Genomic DNA, 20114 nt, shown 5'->3' with positions numbered 1-20114 from the left:
AATACTATTTAAATTTCATACATATAAACATACAAAATGTTTTCGATTCCTTGTAAACAGGAACTGATTTAGAGAGGATGTTAAAATTTTGAATTAAATAACTTTTTTATAATTTTTAGATTTTGATTTTGGATTTTAAATTATAAATAATAATTCATCTGTAAACTTTGTTGGAAACTGTTGATAAAAATTTTGAGTTTAAGGTTTAATATGATTTTACAATATGAAGAAGTTACACTATAATAATTAACAATCATAATATAAAATGATTCTAAAGAATTTAGTCTGAGTAGATGAATGACAAAGCAGCAATAACATCAAAATGCTTGAAAATTGCTTCTTGTGATGCAAAAAACTAAGAAAAACGTTAATACTGTCTTATCAACACTATTATTTTTTACTTTTAACAAACTAAACTACAAATTGTCCTCTTCAGGTATAGGATAATGGAACCTTATAATTTAAAATAAATGTTAGTGTTCCAAATGACAAATTTAAAATGTATTCCATAGAATGTGTCAATACATTGAAAACACAATAATAATAATAATAATAAATAAGATAGAAATAAAAAATAGTTTGTCAAAAGTACTTATAGTATTGTTTCAAGTAAAAAATAAATAATGCCAATAGACAGTATTAACATTTTTCTTAGTAATAACATCAGAATACTATTCTGCATATTAAATATTAACAGTCCAACTCTAACTTGATTTTTCAAACTAAATCTAAATTATTGAAAGAAAAGAACAAATTTATCAATGAAAGGAAACAACTATACAACACTGTTAATCTCTATTATTTCTTTAACTTTAATATTCATTCATAATTGCTAAAAATTATCAAATCCATTTTCTCTTATTAAAAAGTTATTGCTGCTATATACTGAATATAATATGTTATAAAAAAAATATTGTATATTAAATATACCTGGCCATTTGCTAGGCTGAGTGGACGGAGCGAGCCTTTCTTCTCCACTACTGAATCTATGTCGACGGATATGGCCTGCTAGTAAATGACTATTCTGATATACAACACTAGAACTGTAAATTAAAAACAGTAAAGACATATTATGCAAAAAACTTTAATATTAAGTGTAAAAAAATTGTATTATTCAAATATAAATAATTAAAAATTATATATGGACATTACATTCCTACATCAAACAAAACTAAACAGATTATTAGATTTCATTCATCTTTTCTCTTCAGTTATATCCTTCATAATTATCGATGAATTCAAAAACAATTTACAATTAATGTTTAATATTACTAACAACATATTAACTAAAATGATGACATTGTAACAGCAAAAAAAAAGAAATAATAAGACATAAAAATGGAAGTGTCTGCAACACACACATGCAAGCATATACCAAAATAAAACTGCAGATATGTGACGATTTGTATAACAAAAGTCTACATAATTACTGTAATCTGTATTAAAAATTCTGATATTACCATCTTTTGATTATCAATTGACATGCTATGCTATGTCAGTTGATGATTCTATGTTTATGATGTTAATTTGGTAATTTATCAATTACATATATTTCAATTTATAATAAAAATGCACCATAAAAATGTAATAAAATTTTAACATCTGCTTCCAGTTATGCATTATCTATGGAAATTAATATTTCTAACTATGCATAACTAAAAACATTAGAACTAATGTCCAAAGTTGTTGTTGTTATGTTGGACATTTTCAGTTTTGTATCAAATTTGGTTTCCAATATCATCAAAAAATTATACTTTTCCATTATGTTTGCTAAATGCTAGTGTTTTAATTATATTTAATATATTGTTATTACCAATAAAAGATTGTGATAATTAATTTCTCCAATAATGCTGATGCATTCATCTCACTGAAATTATCAGAATTAACAAAATTTTTCATGTAATTTTAATTTTATGATGGCACTATTTATATTTCCAATTGATACATAAATATACAGATATGTAAACCATAAAAGATCTTATGTCAATATCAATTAAGATTTCAGAATATAATAAGCAGAAATGAGAATTCACTAGGCAATAATGAGGACAGTTGTGAAGTCTAAGGATTAATATGGCAAATACAACAAAATGAAATGTTGATCACTTACAATACATGAATATATTGCTATACGAGCAATTATTTATTGTGACCTTATCACAATGCCGGACTGCAATTTTTAACCATATTCTTTATTTATTCAACTTAAAAAATATATTTTCCATGTCAAATTTGTAGTGTCTTACCCTGTACATTATACTTTTCCTGATAATAACAGAGTCATGCCAGTCATCTACTTAACTTCATCTAGGGAAAAATTTTTAAATTGAGCTCATGTGACTTCCAGTCTAGACTGGAAGTTCATATATAGCTAATCAGGACCTCCTGCACCTAAGCTTTCCATACAGGGTTCATACTCAAATTTTTCTTTTAATTCCATGACTTTCCCTGACTTCCCCAGACCAATTTTGTATAAATTTCCTGACCCTCATGTCCCTTATAGTATGGCACACTGAAAAAGTAAAACAGCATTTAACTTACTATGCACATATACTATTGCCTTTTCAACTTTTTAATTAGTTATTTTTTTCTAATGAACAGTTATATACATATTTTTTTTTTATAACTGCCAAATTATTAAGACTAAAAATAAATTGTTTTGTTAAAATAAAATAGTTTATCCTGTTATTAATCCACAACCATAAATCTACGTGGCTTTGAAAAAGAGAAAAAAGCCATTATTTATTTATTATTCATTAACAAATCATGTATAATAGTGTACAAAAGTATATATTTATTAAATTTATTCCTTAATAAATTTCCTGAACTTTATAAAATATTAATTAACAGGAAAATAAATCAAAAATTAAAAAGTATTAAAATATGTTTTCTCTAATTAATGTTATATGCATTAATAAAAAATGTGTGATGACATGTTTCTATGAATTAGAACTTTGTTGGAAACTTATAAGTAAAAATTTAATATAAATGTAAGAATTATAATATAAATTAGCAGTTCTAAATAAAATTTCATTTGTAAATAAAAACAAAGAGAATGCAGCTGAAATTGTATAAAGAAATAAATTAACAAAAATTTATCATTAAAAAAAATAATACAATCTATTCTATTTGTTAAATCTGTTAAATTTAATAATGAATTATAAAATTTTCATTAAATACCTTATAAAATTTTCCATTGCCAAATTTCTTCCATTGTTTTGTTTTACAACGAAATTGTCACTATCACATAATGATTGATATATACAAGCTGATAATGAAGTACTTAAATCTCGTAATATACAAACTTTGGAATAAGAAGTGCTCGTCATAAATGGAGGCATAGCAATTTCCATAATAGTCAAAAGAATATCATGAGTCATTGCCTAATTAATAATATAAAAAAATATATTGTATTAATTTTATTGAAATAAAAATTATTTATATACATTTTATTAAATTTACTTTCAAACAAATTATAATAATTTGCATTAAAAAAAAATACAAAAAAATAATTTTTACTAAGTATCTTTAAATGTTATAAAATATTTTAGTTGATCTAAATTTAAAAAATCAAAGGATTGTTCAAATTTTTGAATAGCTTGAATTAACAAAGGTATTTGTAACAACAAACATTATTATAAACAAGGGCAAGCACATATTTTAACCAACCTCATTTGGAAAGAAAGAATAGAAAATACAGTAATACCCCGAACTTACAGATAGGTGGGACCGAGCAATAACCGCGTAAGTCGGGGTATAATTTCGCAATTTGTGTAAAATCCAAGTCGGATGTATGTAAGCTAATAAATGTTCTCGTTAATCTTATATCATCTTTTGATTCATTTACGGTTACAAGAAATCACCACATAGAGTCTCTCAAGTCTCCGTAGATATAACAAACACAGAAATAAATAACAAAATAAATTGTAGCTATGCATCGATTCCGCGCGACACATCCGAACATATAAGCTGAACAATAGTGTGGGGGGAGTGAGTAATCAAGGATTGTATGGTGCTCAAACAAAAGACAAATTGACGAGATTTGAAAATCACATAACTCCGGGTTCGCGTAAGTGGGGTAGTGTAAGTCGAGGTATTACTGTAATACCAAAAGCCTATAACCTATATTACAAAATGTAATATAAAAAAGAAAAATGTATATACATATATTGTAAAAATTAATAAACTATGTTATAAAAAATAATCTGCTTTTTTAAAACCCATTCTTTTAAAAATTCTGTGCACAGCCTAATTATAAATATTGCTATAACAAAAACAATTCAGTAAATTACAATGTAGTAAATCCAGATCCTACAGAGCACTATATAAAGTACAGTGGTACCTTGACTTACGAGTGTCCCAATTTACAAATTTTTTGAGATACAAGCCATCTCTTGGCTGAGTTTTTGCTTTGAGTTGAGAGTTAAATTTGGGTTACCAGCCAGCTCCAGATACCTCACCACTAGGTGGCACAGCAAACAATAGATTAAGAAAAAGATGGAAAATCACCGCAATTTCATCATTTTTGTTACTCTTCCAATGTCTGAAGGCTAGATTACAGAAAAACATGTGATTGAGTGATGTAGGCATTAGTTCACTTTCCACGTTGTGTGCGGTGCCACTGTCTCTCATCTCTCAAATTTTCCATCTTTTCTTTCTTTATCTATTGTTTTTATACAATATTCATTATTTATAAGTATATTTTTCTTATTTAAAAACATGTAACAAAAAAATTGTGATGTTTCAGGGGTCCAAAATAAATTAATGGCATTTCAATTCATTTTAATGGGGAAAATTAATTTGACATACAAATAATTTGAGTTACAAGTTCCGTCACAAAATGAATTAAACTTTAAGTCAAGGTACTACTGAATATGGTGTTTTATAGGCTAAAATAATTTAAGAATGAAAGTTTGAATTTTACTAATATATTTTTATGATTTATATTTTCGGCTTATTGAATTTTAATTATGAAGTATTTTAAACTGCCAAGCTGCAATATACAGTATATTCATTTTATAACAACTCTAAATTTAGCAACGCATCTTGATAAAACAACCAATAAAAAGGGTTCCAGCCAATCTAATCTATAAGCACAATGCACTTTGCTTCAATACAGCCTCAAATAATGTCTCAAATAGTCAGTCTTGTTAGAACACAATAAATAAATATGAATGAAAAAAAAATTATAAAAAGAACTTTTTCTTTCCAGCAAGAATATTTAATGATTAGACAAATGTTTTCAGACTAATTTACAGTCTAACTTCAGATCTATATTCAACATAACATACATTGTGTTCTATTTTGGAACATTGGATAGTTCTATGACATGTATTGTACAATAGTTTTTAAATTTTACATTGGTTTGGTTGATTGGTCAAATTTGGTTGATTTACAAATATTAACAATTCTATTTACATCAAGAATAAAAAGAAAAATTAATTATATATAAAAAGAGGAGAAATAGTAAAGTTACATATGGTCACTGTTTTCACCCTTTCCCCAAGGATTGTCTTAATAATAATATGATATTCAAGCCATTGACAATTGATTTGCAATTCTTGTGGTTGATACAGTTTTCATTTGTAGTTGCTTTAAAAATCTTCAGTTTGGTATTGTCATTGTTAAAGTTTTGTTTAATCAATTTGCTTCTCTGAGCTTAGTTTTAACACCCATTTCAGGGGCATTTATATGACTATTGAAGTGCACTGTTTGTTCTTCTCAATGTCATATTTATATATTTTTAGTATAATGGAAATCAAGCTGTTGTAGCACCAATGTATATTAGATATATGATAATGATAATGTATATTATCATTTTCAAATCAACAGAATGTATTATGTTGAATATAGACCTGAAGTTAGACTAAATCAGTCTGAAAAAGTTTGTCTAATCATTAAATATTTTTTCTGGAAAGAAAAAAGTTCTTTTTATAATTTGCTTTTTCTTCCACATTTATTGATTGTATTCAAACATTTATTCTAACAAGACAAGTTATTGGAATATGATATATCCCAATAATGTACAAATTTATACTTGCTATATACAAGCATATATAGCATACAGTAAACCTGTTTATGGCAACCACACATGGTTCCTTTCAAAAAGTGATCTTTTAGACAGGTGGTCATCCAATACAGGTGCTGCTGTAATACCATATTTCCACATGTATTTTGTGTGCACTTTTTAGCCATTTCTAAGCAAAACTCGAGGTAAACAAAAATAAATAAATTTTTTCAACAATAGAGCTATTTGGTACTGTATTTTATTCTTATCGGATAACTCAATTAACAGAAGTTGTCATGATTTTATAAGACAGATTTAATACCAATATTTTAAAGATTAATACAGTATTCACATTTTCTCAATTATAATGCACACTTTCTTTTTTCCAACTATTAATTCAACTTGATTCTCTTCATTCGCTCTTCAGTTATGTGTATTACATCATCGATATAGAAGCATGACGTAACTCTCCATCACTTCAGTTTTGGTTATTGTTAGTTTAATCTTATTTTAACTTAAAAAAATATTGTATTTTTAAATACTTAATATTTTCTTAAATAAATAAGAAAAATTATTAATTAATAATAAAACGATTTTATTATTTCTCCTCATAATATGATTTCATTACATCAATGACAACCGTGGAGTTGAAAAAGGAAGGTTGCCTGTAAAACTGATTTTTGCGTTAAAGCATTTATTGTTTTTTTGAATATTTTGTATGCAAAAATTACTTAGATATTATTTTTTAAAAATATCACAAAAATAAGGTAGGTCGATACAGAAACTATTTATCGCACATGTACTGTATATAAGCTTCAAAAAAATAAAATAAAATAAATTATATCAAATGATGAGATAAGCTGATTAATTGTATCATGTACAATATTTTTATACCCCTAAGGAAAATACTACAGGTCTACAGTACAATAAATTGCATTTTCCCACAGTTAAACTTTGTCTCTAATTGCCATTGTGATAAACCATTTTACTTTCTCTGATAACTTTAACATGATCTTCTAACGACAGCACTTCTCATTTCTTTCATTTTTCTAACATTTTTGAACAAACTCAAACAAATTTCCTTTGTAGCAAGACTAATCCATTAACACCTGCACCTAATTTCAAGAATGGGAGAAGTGCCCGAGATGGATTTGAACAAGCGTTTAGACTAATTCATTATACTAGGAGGGGAAAACATTGTTGAGATGGGTTTGGACAATACTTTAGACCAGATATATATAAAACTGGTCATTTATTACAGTTGTTGTATGTTGTTTCTGACCAAAAATAGATGCCCGAAGTCGCATTACATAGGTGTTCGTTTAATACAGGTAACTTATATGAAGACTATGCATAAACTACTAAGTTCCAGTAATTTTTGCCGTTTTGATAGGTACCTGTTGAATGCAGGTGGTTGCCTAAGCAGTTTTTACTGTATATTATTTTTCCAAAATTGTATAAGTTAAATATATTAATAGAATTAACAATACATTATTTATACAATTAGCAAAATTATATTTAGTTAGTTAAAATTTAAAACCTGTTATGAGTTAAACTTTAAAATTTGAATTTGAATTGTGTTATCCTGTATTTTAATAATGCAGAAAATAATTGAAAAAAAAGAGCACAATTTTAAAATCTTAGTAATGTAAATAAATTTAATTTAGCTTTGCATTGCATAAGTTTAATGATTTATTTTTATGAATGGACTCACTATTTACAAATAAAAAGAAATTACCTGAAGATGATATATAGGATCTCCAATTACAATTTTTTGGCTTGCAACACTTGCAGCAAGAAGAGGTAAAGTAGTTAAAAAAGGGAGGGGAGATAATAATTGCTGTTGAGATCTTTCTTGTTGTAATTCTTGTAAAAATAAAATTAATTCCATTCTAACTGCTGCTAGCCCTCCTCCATGTGCACCATGCAAACTGCAATAACCTAACAAAGTACGTATAAGACTTTCATTTGCTTTAAGCCACTGTTTTCGATGTGTTGCTTTATGAAGCTTAGCTTCAAAATCTAATTTATCTGATAAAAGAATTTCATGTAATGTGGGAAGTCTCTCTCTCTGAATATCTGAATTTTCAAAACGGAAACTAGCTGATCCAAGTCTTTCTCTTGTGATTTCACTTTCCTCCATTGAAGTACTTATTGATCCTTCCACTAAAAAGATAAATATATAAGATTAACAAATATATGAATGTAAATTTTCAAATCAAGTACAATTACAATTATTTGGATTACATCAACTTAATTTGTATATTCAATAATTCATAAATGACAAATTTAAGAGCATATTTATTAGGATTTGTAATTTTGCCTAAATTAACAGAAAATAAATAAATATAATATAGTAAATTTTTATTTAAAAAGATTTTGAAATATCTTTAAAATATTAATGCTATTTTAATTATATACTTAAATTTAAGCAAACTCATTAACACATTCAGTCCCAAAGTGCATTGGAGTGTTCTACACTGCCTCACCCAATACACCGAGGATGCTCATGTGCATCCTAAAAAATTTGTTTATATTACCACTCAGGAAAATTTTATTCTTTGATTACAAGAAAGCTTACTTTTATCTTATATTGTATGTTTCAAAGAATGTATTTATCCATTGAATTTGTATTAGTATTCTGTGAGTTAATTTTTTATTGGTATGTCTAGGCCCTATTTTTTCAGGGGAAAAAAAAACATAACAGCAAAAATTCCTGACACTTTTTACATATGTATTATAATCAAATAAAAAATTTAAAAAATTTTCAGCATATTGATAGTAAAATTTGTTTTTATACCAACAGTAAATAAGTTAAAGAAATTATAGCCCAAATATGTTAATTAGAAGAATCTATTCAAGTATATAACATAAAAGCTATTGAAGAAAGTCCATGTTAATTTATTATCCTAAAATCTTAATTATGCAACATGCTACATCCAAAATCCCCTTGGTATTGATTTTTAGAAATCCAATGGCTCTTTATTTCACATTTTTAACTTCAGTAAAAATGAAAAGAATTTAACAAAACAGACTTGTAATTTTTAATTGTCACCCTGTTTAGTTAATTACTAGTAAAAAAAAGTTTTAAATACTCATCTGTTTTACTTTTGGCAATGCCTTTTGTTTTTATATTGAAAGGAAATTTTTTATTTTAAATGCTAGAATGAGAAGACATGAAAATAAAGATGTTTAAAGAATAGAAATCAGATGTTTTGCTTATCAATTCTTAAATTTTACTAAATGATAAAAGTTTTTCAATCCAAAACAATTAATATGCTAAATATTTTCTACTAACTGAATGACTGAAATTCTTAACAAACAAGAAAAAATCAAATTCTCATTAAAGCATGGAATGAATAGATCATGAATGCTTAATTGTTCAGAAAATTCAATATCCCATCCAAGACTAAACACAATTTTTCTCTTGGATCTCAGTGAGAGTTGATTCTCAGCCAAATTTGTCTGGTATAGTGAGAAGGGAAAACTCAAATTTAAATGATATCAAACTAAAAATAAATCAGTCAATCAGAACAAATAAACATTGTGAGTGAAATATTAATATTATTTTTTAAATGATAGTCTCATTTTATCAAAAGTTTGTTGTTTTTATGAAGATATTTACTAATTTTTTTTCTTATAATGAAACATAGCTTTCTATCAATCATGTCTAGAGAAAGAAGTCAAAGCAAGCTCTCAAATTTCACAACACTAGCAGTTGTGAACAGTTGTGAAAAACTGCTAAAATCTGAGTTCCACAGTAAAATGTATAAAAACATTTATGGGAAACATAGATGGAGGTTAGTTACATAAAAACTCTTCATCATCAAAACACAAAATTTGAGAATGTTGCCTGCAATATGCATAATTTTAATCATGTGTCAATATTGGAATAATCTAAATTTTGAATGTCAATGTAGAGCAGTTTTTATGTAACTAACTCCCATTGATATGGTCCATATGCATTTTTATACATTTTGATATGGAGCTTACACCAAGAGCCAAGTTGGTTTCATTGAATTAGGGCTAATAAGATTAAGATTTATATATTCCATATTCTCTTAGACATATAAATAATTAAACTTTATCATCTTAAAATAAATAGATTTTAAAATTAAATATATCCCATATTGTATTTATTAATTCAATTATTTAATTAATTAAATAATACTATTAATAATTCACAAAACTAGAGTCTTCTTTTGTCCTTTCTCACACCTCTAGAAATAACACTCTTACAGCAGAGCAACCTTTATTTAAAAACTATTCGTCTGCCTCAATATGCAAAACATTACAAATCTTCCCTCTAATGATGACACAAGTAAAAAATATTTTTTACTTGTGTCATCACCAGAGAGAAGATTTTGAGAATTTACATTTACTGTCCTGGCCATTTTTAGCAAATGACTATTAATAATTGATAGTAATAAATAATTTAATATCCATTTTGGCAATATTCAATATTAATAAACAAAAATGAGTAATAATAATCTTATTTATATTCAAATGAATACAAACTTACCTGTATAAGTAGTAGTTGAATGTGCTGATCCATAATTACACAAGTCACGAAGGGCACTCACACTACTTTCTAACCATATGTACAACTGATAACGTAACTGTCCTCCATCCACTTCAAAACCTGTTGCTAAGGTACTTAATTCTTCCATCATAATCTGAAAATATTATAGTTAAATCATTGTTTTATTTTTTTATTCTAATAAATACATTTTATTCTTGTTCATAACATACACTATTAGATTTATTATTATATAAATATATATATATATATATATATAATAACTAATATATATGTTAATATGTATATTAACAACAAATAACAATAGTTCTAGTTCAGTTCTATAAAATTTCCATTGTTATAATACAGAACAAACAGATTATGCTTGTAAGATACAAATACACATACAAAGCCAAAAGAATTTCTTGTGGTCATATCTTGATCTTAAGTTTCAAATTGGAATTGGTAGAGTTAAGTTCACTCATTGAAAGTAAATTAAAGAAACAAAATATATAATATTCCAAGTGCAAACTATATAAAATCTCAGATTTTGCTAAATTTTTTCTTTTATACTTTACTAATTTTGCTAAGAGCTTAAATTGAATAGTTTGAAAAGTAAAATGACTAATTATTTGCACTTGGAATTTTCTAATTTACTATATTGTACTGTAAGGTCTCGTTTTATGCGGTGGATACGTTCTACAGAAAAGCACATATAAAAAATTCGCATAAAAAAAGACTTTACTTGCCTTGAAAAAGTAGGGATACGTTCCGTAATTTTGTAAAATCGCATAAAATCAAAACAACAAGTTAAAATTAACTTAAAATCGAATGAAATTACAGTTTATACCTTTTAATGCAAAACTCAGAATGATGTAATAGCGACTTGTCGATGGTAAGTATCATGTACAAGGGGAATCCCCGAATTGCAAAAGCTCACCTTAAAAACAAATCACTGACATCTGGATGTGAAGAGTTAATTAAAACCCCTTTAGTTTCTCGTCTGAGTTAACTCCAGCAGGTTACATAGCGTTACCTAAAACACAGTCCATAAGGCTTTTTGAAAATTTTTTTTTGGAATTTTTGGAATGTTTTTTAAGTCTCCAAATTTTTAAAAAATATTAAAAAATATACGGCCAGCTAGTGTTCACCCTACTTTAAACCCTTGTCCTCCTGCGACGTCTATGAGAATGCCCTGGGAAATCCAACTCCAGCTGTGTTCAAGGTCATCCAGATGTGTAAACAATGACTCATCAGTGTTAAATTTCACAGAAGGGCAAGACAAAGGAAGTTAAACTTTGAAACTTTTTCTTCAAAATTAACGCATTTATTTCGTTTTTTCAGTTTTACGTATTTTTTATTTTTAATTACATTTATATCAAAAATTGCTATGAACTAAAGCGATTAAGGTAGATCTAGCTGTCCTTTACATCCATAAACGTTATATGTCAGTGGAACAAATGGAGCGAGCTTTGAGCATTCCACGATTTTTGGAGACTGTCTATACGCGGGCTTCCTAAGCAAGCCTATATGTTTGTTTGTCCAAGAAATTTTTGGATGAAATACAAACCGCACAACTCAAAATCGCATAAAAATAATCCGCATAAAAAGAGACCTTACAGTACTTGAATAAAATAAACTTAAATTCATTGCTTCTAACTTTGAACTCAAGACTAAGTTGAAACTGCAGAATAAATTCTCTTGGCTTCATATGATGTGACTTGCCTTCCCAGCATAATCTGTTCTTTACACAATATTCGATACTTCAATGCTTTCTATGTTTACAACACTACAGTTTTTTTCAAAAACTAATTGCTTACATAAGTTTAGAGTGTATTTTAATAATCCAAATGATAAATATTAGGTTGTTCGAAAAGTAATTTCGTTTTTTTACCACTAGACGAATTAGTCATATTTTTCCTGCCATTTTTATTCTAAACCGTATTATCATTATATATTTTGACAGCTAGCATTTTAAGGCTTATTTGTAAAAAACTTTGTTTGATTTTCTGCAATTGTTTATTTTTTGTCCCATCAAATATGGAAGATCGAAAGCAGCATTTTCAGCATATTTTGCTCTTTCATTACCGAAAAGGTAATGAAAGAGCAAGAAAGCTTTTTCTTGCTGTTCAAGCAAGAAAAAAATTGTGACGTGTATGGAGAAGATGTATTGACAGAACGACAGTGCCAAAACTGGTTTACAAAATTTCATTCTGGCAATTTCAATATTGAAGATGCACCACATTCTGGATGGCCAGTTAAAGCCAATGAAAACAAAATAAAAGGTACTGATTGAAGCAAACTGCCGAATAACAACACGTGAAATCACTAAGAGATTAAATTTGCCAAATTGAACTGTTTATGATTACTTGAAACAAATTGGTTTCATTTCAAAGCTCAATATATGAGTTCCACATGTTCTTAAGGAGATATGCTCTCTTTGGTGGAATTTTAAGGAAATTTTTACCAGACAATTTAACAACTGATTCGAAAGTGTACTGCCATCGAGTAAACAAATTGAGTAATATCATTAAACTGAAAAGGCAGCCAGAATTGATCAACAAAACAGGTGTAGTGTTTTACCATGATAATGTCAAATTTCAAACAAATTTGGTAACTCGTCAGAAACTGTTATAACTTAGATGGGACATGCTATTGCACTAACCATACTCGCCAGATTGAGCCCACTCAGATTATTACTTGTTCCGGTCTATACAAATTTTTTTTAATTGTAAGACATTTACTTGAAATGACAATGTCAAAAATCACTTGGATCAGTTTTCTGTAAGCAATGATCAAAACTTTTATGAATATGAAATCATGCTACTACCAGAAACGATGACAACAAATATTTGACAAAAATGGTCGATAAATAATTCAACAAAATATTTATTTATTATAAAAATATTGTGTTTTTTTCCATGGAAAAAAAACGAAATTACTTTCCAAACATCCCAATATTTATTCCAAACCCCATATGAATGTAACAAATAATGATTATTAACCATAACATTCCTAATCAGTATGAGCTTTGAAAAAATTAGAAATTATATCTTGTATTTTCTGAAAGAAGTCATAAAACAAGGTATTCTCTAACTTCGGTATAATCCACAATTACATGATGTTATTTTTATACTTTTCAACTACCATTCCACTCTATGTAATGCTGAGTAATGCTGTCACACATACCTATTCCCAAAATTACATAATGCATATCCTCTATTAAGGAATAATATACAGCATATGGTACTGAATGTTACATTATTTTATTAATAACATATAACATTCAAATCAGTGACAAACAGTGTGGTTCACTATACAACACTTTTTTCTTTTGTATTAATTTTTTGGTAAATTGAACAAGTTAAAGCCAAATCTGAGACATTTTACCATATGGCAAAAAATTACTGGTAGCTTAATCCATATGTATTGAACAAACACCACCAGTTAATTTAAAGATCCTAGCATTACATAGCATTTGGTAAGTACCCCCTTTCCCTTGTAATGCACCATAACAATACACCCACCCATATCTTCATTACATAATTTATGGACAGCCTCCATAGGAAGAACTATAAATATATATATATTTATTGTTCTGTTAACTATAAAAGCCAATAGTTACTGTAATGTGCATTAACTGTTGCCATTTATCCACATTTTTCATTATTAAAAAGTTAATCATTTGTGAAAAAACTTCTGCATCATTGCTGTATATCATATAGTGCTTTTCTTTAAGGGAGTCGCTATCAATACCAAACAATTGCTGTAATGCATCAGGCTATTTTTCTGCTACTGTTAATAATTAAATTTCAAGTAATTTGTTACTAGAGGTAGGTGTTAGGCACCATCTCTTATTAAATTTAATAATTATAATAATTTAATATTTATTAAATAATTATTAATAATGACTAATAGCATTGGGTTTGAGAAATTTATATTTGTATATATATATATATATATATGGACTGTTTGTTTTGAAAGTGGTATAAGTCCATTTTTTCTTCTTTCGAGATATTTAAACATTTGCATTTTAGTTGATTCAAAAATATAAACAAAGTGTACTAAGTTTGACAATGTTTCTATGACTTTAGAAATATGTAAGTTGATTGCATAAAGACTTCTATGTGAATTTATCCAAACTAATATATTCTTTCTGGGCCATAAATGGACTTACACCACTTTCATAATTACTAAACTGTAAAATTCATTAAATTTCTATTATGTAAAACTCAATGTCACTTGAAACACATTGCGTTTTATTCTGATTTTGTTCATATATAATAACAAGAAATAAAATAGTATTGTTTATTCTGAACATTAAAAATATTTACTTATTGTTAAACTATTTTATGATAAATTTATCATTATTATGAGCTTACCATTAGACACTGCTTTTCATTTAGATTCATTACATGGATTTTTTTCTAGTCTATCAAATTGTACATTTGTTGGTAATATTTATAGTTTTACTCCTCTGTTGTAAGGGGCTGTCTTTAAATGATGTCCACACTGAAAGGGAGGGAGGGGTTAAGACAAGTTGGACAAGGAGGGTTGAGTATTAGCGGACATCCATTTATTTCATTAAATTTTATACAATATGCATTTTATTATATTTATTTCAAAGTTTCTTGTATGTTTCATTTCTACTTATGGTATCTATCATTCATAAAGTGATGAAGGTTTTAACAGGGATAGAGTTATGTTGGACATCCATAGAGGGAAAGGGGTTACAAAAACTTGGACAAACTGAAACAAGAGGGAAAAGTAAACATTTCAAGAAAAATGCACATGTAATTTATGGATAGCCCAAGTGCTTAGACTGTAGAAAATGGACTTATACCACTTTCAAAATCAATGGTTATGCAATGTCATTTATCGATAAATTTTCAATTGATCAAAGCTTATGGTTATTTTAAAATGTTAAGTGTAAATTGTTTATAAATAAAAAGTTCACACTAAATTGTATGTATATTATGTGTTTTCTCAATTTTTTCCAAAAATGGACTTACACCACTTTCAAAATAAACGGTCCATATACATACAATATATATATACACTGTGAGTAACTATCCATGGTTACTCACAGTGAGTAACTATGGATAGTTACATCTAAGATTAAATATGTCTGGAAGCAGAGAATCACTCAGGGGTCCACGTAGCATAACTGGCAATCATAACTGACAATCATAAAAGAATTGAACCTACAACACCCGCTTATCATGTAGATAAGCGGGTGTTGTGGGTTCAATTCTTTTCTTCCAGAACATTCTAAATTATACTTTCCACTAAAAGTTGGAATTTTTGTTAAATTATACTAGAGGTCACCAAACTATGGCCTGTGAGGTTATCTCATCCTGCAATGAGCTAAATTGAGCTAAAATATAATTATTTATATGGAAATATCATAGTTTGTAGATAAACTTACTATGTAGAAATTTTCAAAAAAGGCACAAGAGTTATTAAGCTTTGAAGTGGTGAACAAACTCGTGTCCCCCCTCACACACACTAACATCTATATATATATATAGGGAAAAATACCACGAAACTTTTTTTGCATTTCTCGATGTTTAAAAGTCCCAAGTCCAAAAATGTAAAAATCTTGGGGGTCATTTTTTGACTAAGTGCTATACTTTCCCTCTGTTATATAATATATAACAACCAGGAAAGTAAAATTAACTAACATTATTTCAAAGACATACTTTTAAACATGCAATAAATTTCAGTTGTTGAGCCATAATATCCAACTTTGCTTCATTATTTTTTTCTTCAACCTTTACATTTTCTGTAAAAGATAATAGTAACTGTAGTAAAAGAAAATAATAATAAATTTAGCATGCAATTAAAAAGTTAAATTTTTTAATTCTTTTTTTATCTTAATGTCATTACTTCATAGAATTCAAAACAAAAATATTTTCACAACGTCATATAAATATTTTGTTTATATAATTAAACTAGATAAATATCCCACAATAAACTAGGAAATCTTTTATGTTAGAAATTTTTATGTTTATTCTTTTATTAATAAAAAATGTTTTAATCTGAATTCATTTAAAATTACGTAAATACAAGTTAAATTAGAATAGTTAATTAACTTATGTAAAACAGATTTTAAAATGTATGCTTTGAATTAAAATGATATGAAGACTACAAGATTCTTATCCAACATAAAGCTATTTTGATAAAATTTAATAGAACCTTCTATCATATGTAGTCATTTTCTTGTTTTAATGCAGTACTGCTAAATTAAACATATGCTCAAAAACTGTAAAAAGAAATTATTTTGAAACAGATAAATGGGGGAAAAAATGTCAAAAAGATATAAACATTAGAGTTTAGTTCATTTTTCATTCCTTTTTTATATTTTATTTACCAATTCAACTCTCACAGTTGTGATAAAATCCCAAATAATCATTTGCATATCTTGGTAAGCTAGTTTTGATAATTTGATTCAATTTGTTGACATTTCCACAGCATGAATAAAGGCACTCAATTGTCTTCTGACGAACTTAACAAAAGCAAAGTCCACATTGCAGATGAACATTCCAAATGTAGAAATTGCAAAATCATTGAATAGGAGTGTGAGTAGCATCAATAATTTTTTCACAGATAAGAATAATTATGGAAAGAAGAGTACAGGACTTCCAAATATTTTTAGTCAATATAAAGACAGAAATATTGTATTGTGCAGCAACAGTTTCAGTTCTGCATCTAAAGTTTCAAAAGAATGTGAGATAAATTGTCACATTTGAACCATCCAAAGAGTATTACAAAAATCACCAAACTTAAAATACAAGAAAGCAAAGAATCCTCCTTTGACCAGCACAAAGAGTGAGAATAGAGTTTGTAACAACAATGTCAGAAATTCATTTAAAATAACTAAAATTAAACTATTTATCATCTGAAAAAATGTCATTTTTTCAGATGATAAATAGTTTAATTTGGATGGTCCTGATGAATTCAAGTGCAACTGATATAATTTGAGAAAAGTCAAATAGTTTTATAAGAAGCAAATAGGTGATGGATCAATAATGATTTGAGCAGCAAAAGAATGAAACAGAAAATTCAATGTGATTTTCTGTTCCAGAGAAATGAACTCAATTATACATATTTATAATAGAAAACAACTTAGTGAACATAATGGAGCAAATAGGTGATTCTGCTTACATATTCCAACAAAACAATGCTAGCTATCCAATCTACAAAAAAAAAAGTATTGATTTGCAGAACATAATATTCAGAGTGGTCTAGCAAGTTTCCAGATCTGAATATAATTAAAAATGTTTGGGATGGAATAAATGCAATACATTATTTTGTAACGTGTTATTTGTAGATTTTGTTCCTATCATTTTGATACATCTATTCATATCTATCTATCTATCTATGCAAAATAATTTTTTAATATAATTTTTGAGTATCCACTTAATTTATTAATATTGCATTACAACAAGTATATGATCACATGATAGCTAAATTCTTCATTAAATCTTATTAACTTGGAATAGTTTTTAAGTTAAGTAAAAATCTTGTAGTATTTATGTAATTTTGATACAGAATANCATTCTTAATTTTCCTCGATTTGTTTACGAATAAGAAGAACAAATACATTATTCTGTAATTTATAATTGATATAATTATTATTTTTTAAGTATAATTTCCTATTTAACAATCACTTAATAAAACGGATTTCATTAGAATTGCGTTTCACGTTTCAAAATACTGTAATTCTCTTTTTTCTCGCTTATAAATATGTATTCCCGACTTTGGCAAAAAAATCTTAATTTCATTTCCATTTTCCATTAACTCAGTTATTAATTTATTAACAGAAAATAACCTTTACATGCATTTACATTATAAAATGTCCATCGACAGTAGTTATACGCTGCTTTCTTAGAAGCAATCAAGTGTGTTTAGTTTAAAACTTGATCAATGTTTTCTTACTTCTGAAATTTTGTTATTTTTAATAATTAAACACGTGAATATAGACATTACTTCTTGTCATTACACCACGCTGATTGAAGCTTAAACAAACTACTTTTTTTATATTAGAAACAAATTACATTAATTCTGACAATGTTATCATTTTTAAAATATTTTTATATCTCTATTTGTGTATTTAATTTATGCAAATTTCCATTTTAACTAAATCTTCTACGAATATCTTAAGCTTTTTATATTAAAATTATGCATCTTTACACCTTAAAATAATGATGATGTTAAATTTTAAGCTGTTTAGTATAAGTTATGCGTTATTCCAGTGGCGCTTTATAACTTCATGGGCCTTGAATTAAGGGGCCGCATGCACTGTACAATGCTGACTTCAGCCATTTTTCTTCGGGAAAATTTTTGGGGAATATTTTCTTATAAAAGATTAGTTTGGGACCCCCTGATGGTGGGAGCCCCAGACAATTGCTCTTTTTGCCCATAGGATAACGCGCCACTGTGCAAATCGAATAAACAGCAATATAATTCCTTCCCTATAATAACAAAAATTGCAATTTGACTGAACATGTTTAAGCAATTTCAAATATTAATATTTATTTAAAACATAATAAAACATTAACTAAATCACAACATTTATCACCTTCTTCTGCTTCTTCTTCCTGATGAGTTTTCATTTCAATTCCCATTTCTTCTTCAGAACCATCATCAATTCTGAAATCTGGCTCTTCATCTTTAGTTGAAGATAAAGCTAAAGGTGTACTCCAATCAAATGCAAGTGCTGAATCTGAGACATTTTGTGAGCTTATGGGCTGACTCCAATCAAAATCTTCAACTTTATTAGAAGTTCCAGTATTACTTATTATGCTTGTTTGAACTGTATTATTTACACTATTAACAATAGTAGAAAATGAAATAGGACTATTAATATCAGCACTTGGTGAAAAATCTGAGTCTACCAAAACATGATTAGGTAGGCGTGATAAAACTTCTAAAGCTAGTGCTGGACAACCTGCACGGAAATGTGCATGAGCTGTAGTAAAAAACAAACGTCTCTCTAATGGTGTAATGGCATCTTCAAATTTTCCCTAAAAGAAAATTTTAAAATTCATTATAACATAACAGTAATTCTTTTCCATTGATAAAAGTGTTCTAGTAAAAATTATAAGAATTATGAATAAAATTAATTAAGTAAATATTTAGTTACACAAAATTTAATCTACAGTATGTTCTTATTTATTATTATTATGCTTCAGATGGAGTGCATTGTACACAGCATATGTACCAGTGCCTAGTACTATGCCAGACCAAAGTCAAAGCATAACTACAAGAAAAAAATAATAATAATGTTTTATTTACATGTTACTCATGTCTGTATCTGTGTTCAAGAAATTCCTTACAATGTGACACATGTTTAGTATGGCAGCTTTCTGTATGTGATATATGTTTTTTGTAAGCATAGCCATCTTAAAGTATTAAACACAACTCAAACTGTTTGTATATGCAACTAACACAAAATCACCTAAAAACCACTGGATTTTTAACCAGTAAAAAACATAAATATTTAATTCTACAAACATTTTTTCTATATAACAAATATGTTCTGTTTGTTTACATTCAAGAATACCTGATAATGTTCATTGTAGA

The 20114-nt window shown here is 27.3% G+C and overlaps 1 protein-coding gene across 1 annotated transcript in view; it reads right to left on the bottom strand.

Annotated features, from left to right (window-relative positions):
* Nucleotides 1-20114, bottom strand: part of LOC111630503 (dmX-like protein 2) — a 190820-nt gene that overhangs the window by 65102 nt on the left and 105604 nt on the right. The window contains exons 35-40 of the mRNA XM_023374610.1: nt 19111-19555; nt 16229-16311; nt 10530-10683; nt 7746-8173; nt 3181-3383; nt 931-1043 (exon numbers count right to left, since the gene is read on the bottom strand). Coding sequence (XP_023230378.1) covers nt 931-1043; nt 3181-3383; nt 7746-8173; nt 10530-10683; nt 16229-16311; nt 19111-19555 — 1426 coding nt within the window. The remainder of the gene's footprint in view (nt 1-930; nt 1044-3180; nt 3384-7745; nt 8174-10529; nt 10684-16228; nt 16312-19110; nt 19556-20114) is intronic.

This window comes from Centruroides sculpturatus, unplaced genomic scaffold (genome assembly GCF_000671375.1).
Source record: "Centruroides sculpturatus isolate CEXI.00-Female unplaced genomic scaffold, Cexi_2.0 scaffold576, whole genome shotgun sequence".
Classification (NCBI taxonomy): domain Eukaryota; kingdom Metazoa; phylum Arthropoda; class Arachnida; order Scorpiones; family Buthidae; genus Centruroides; species Centruroides sculpturatus.
Note: the sequence above shows the minus strand (reverse complement) of the source record. Positions and strands in the feature narration are given on the sequence as shown.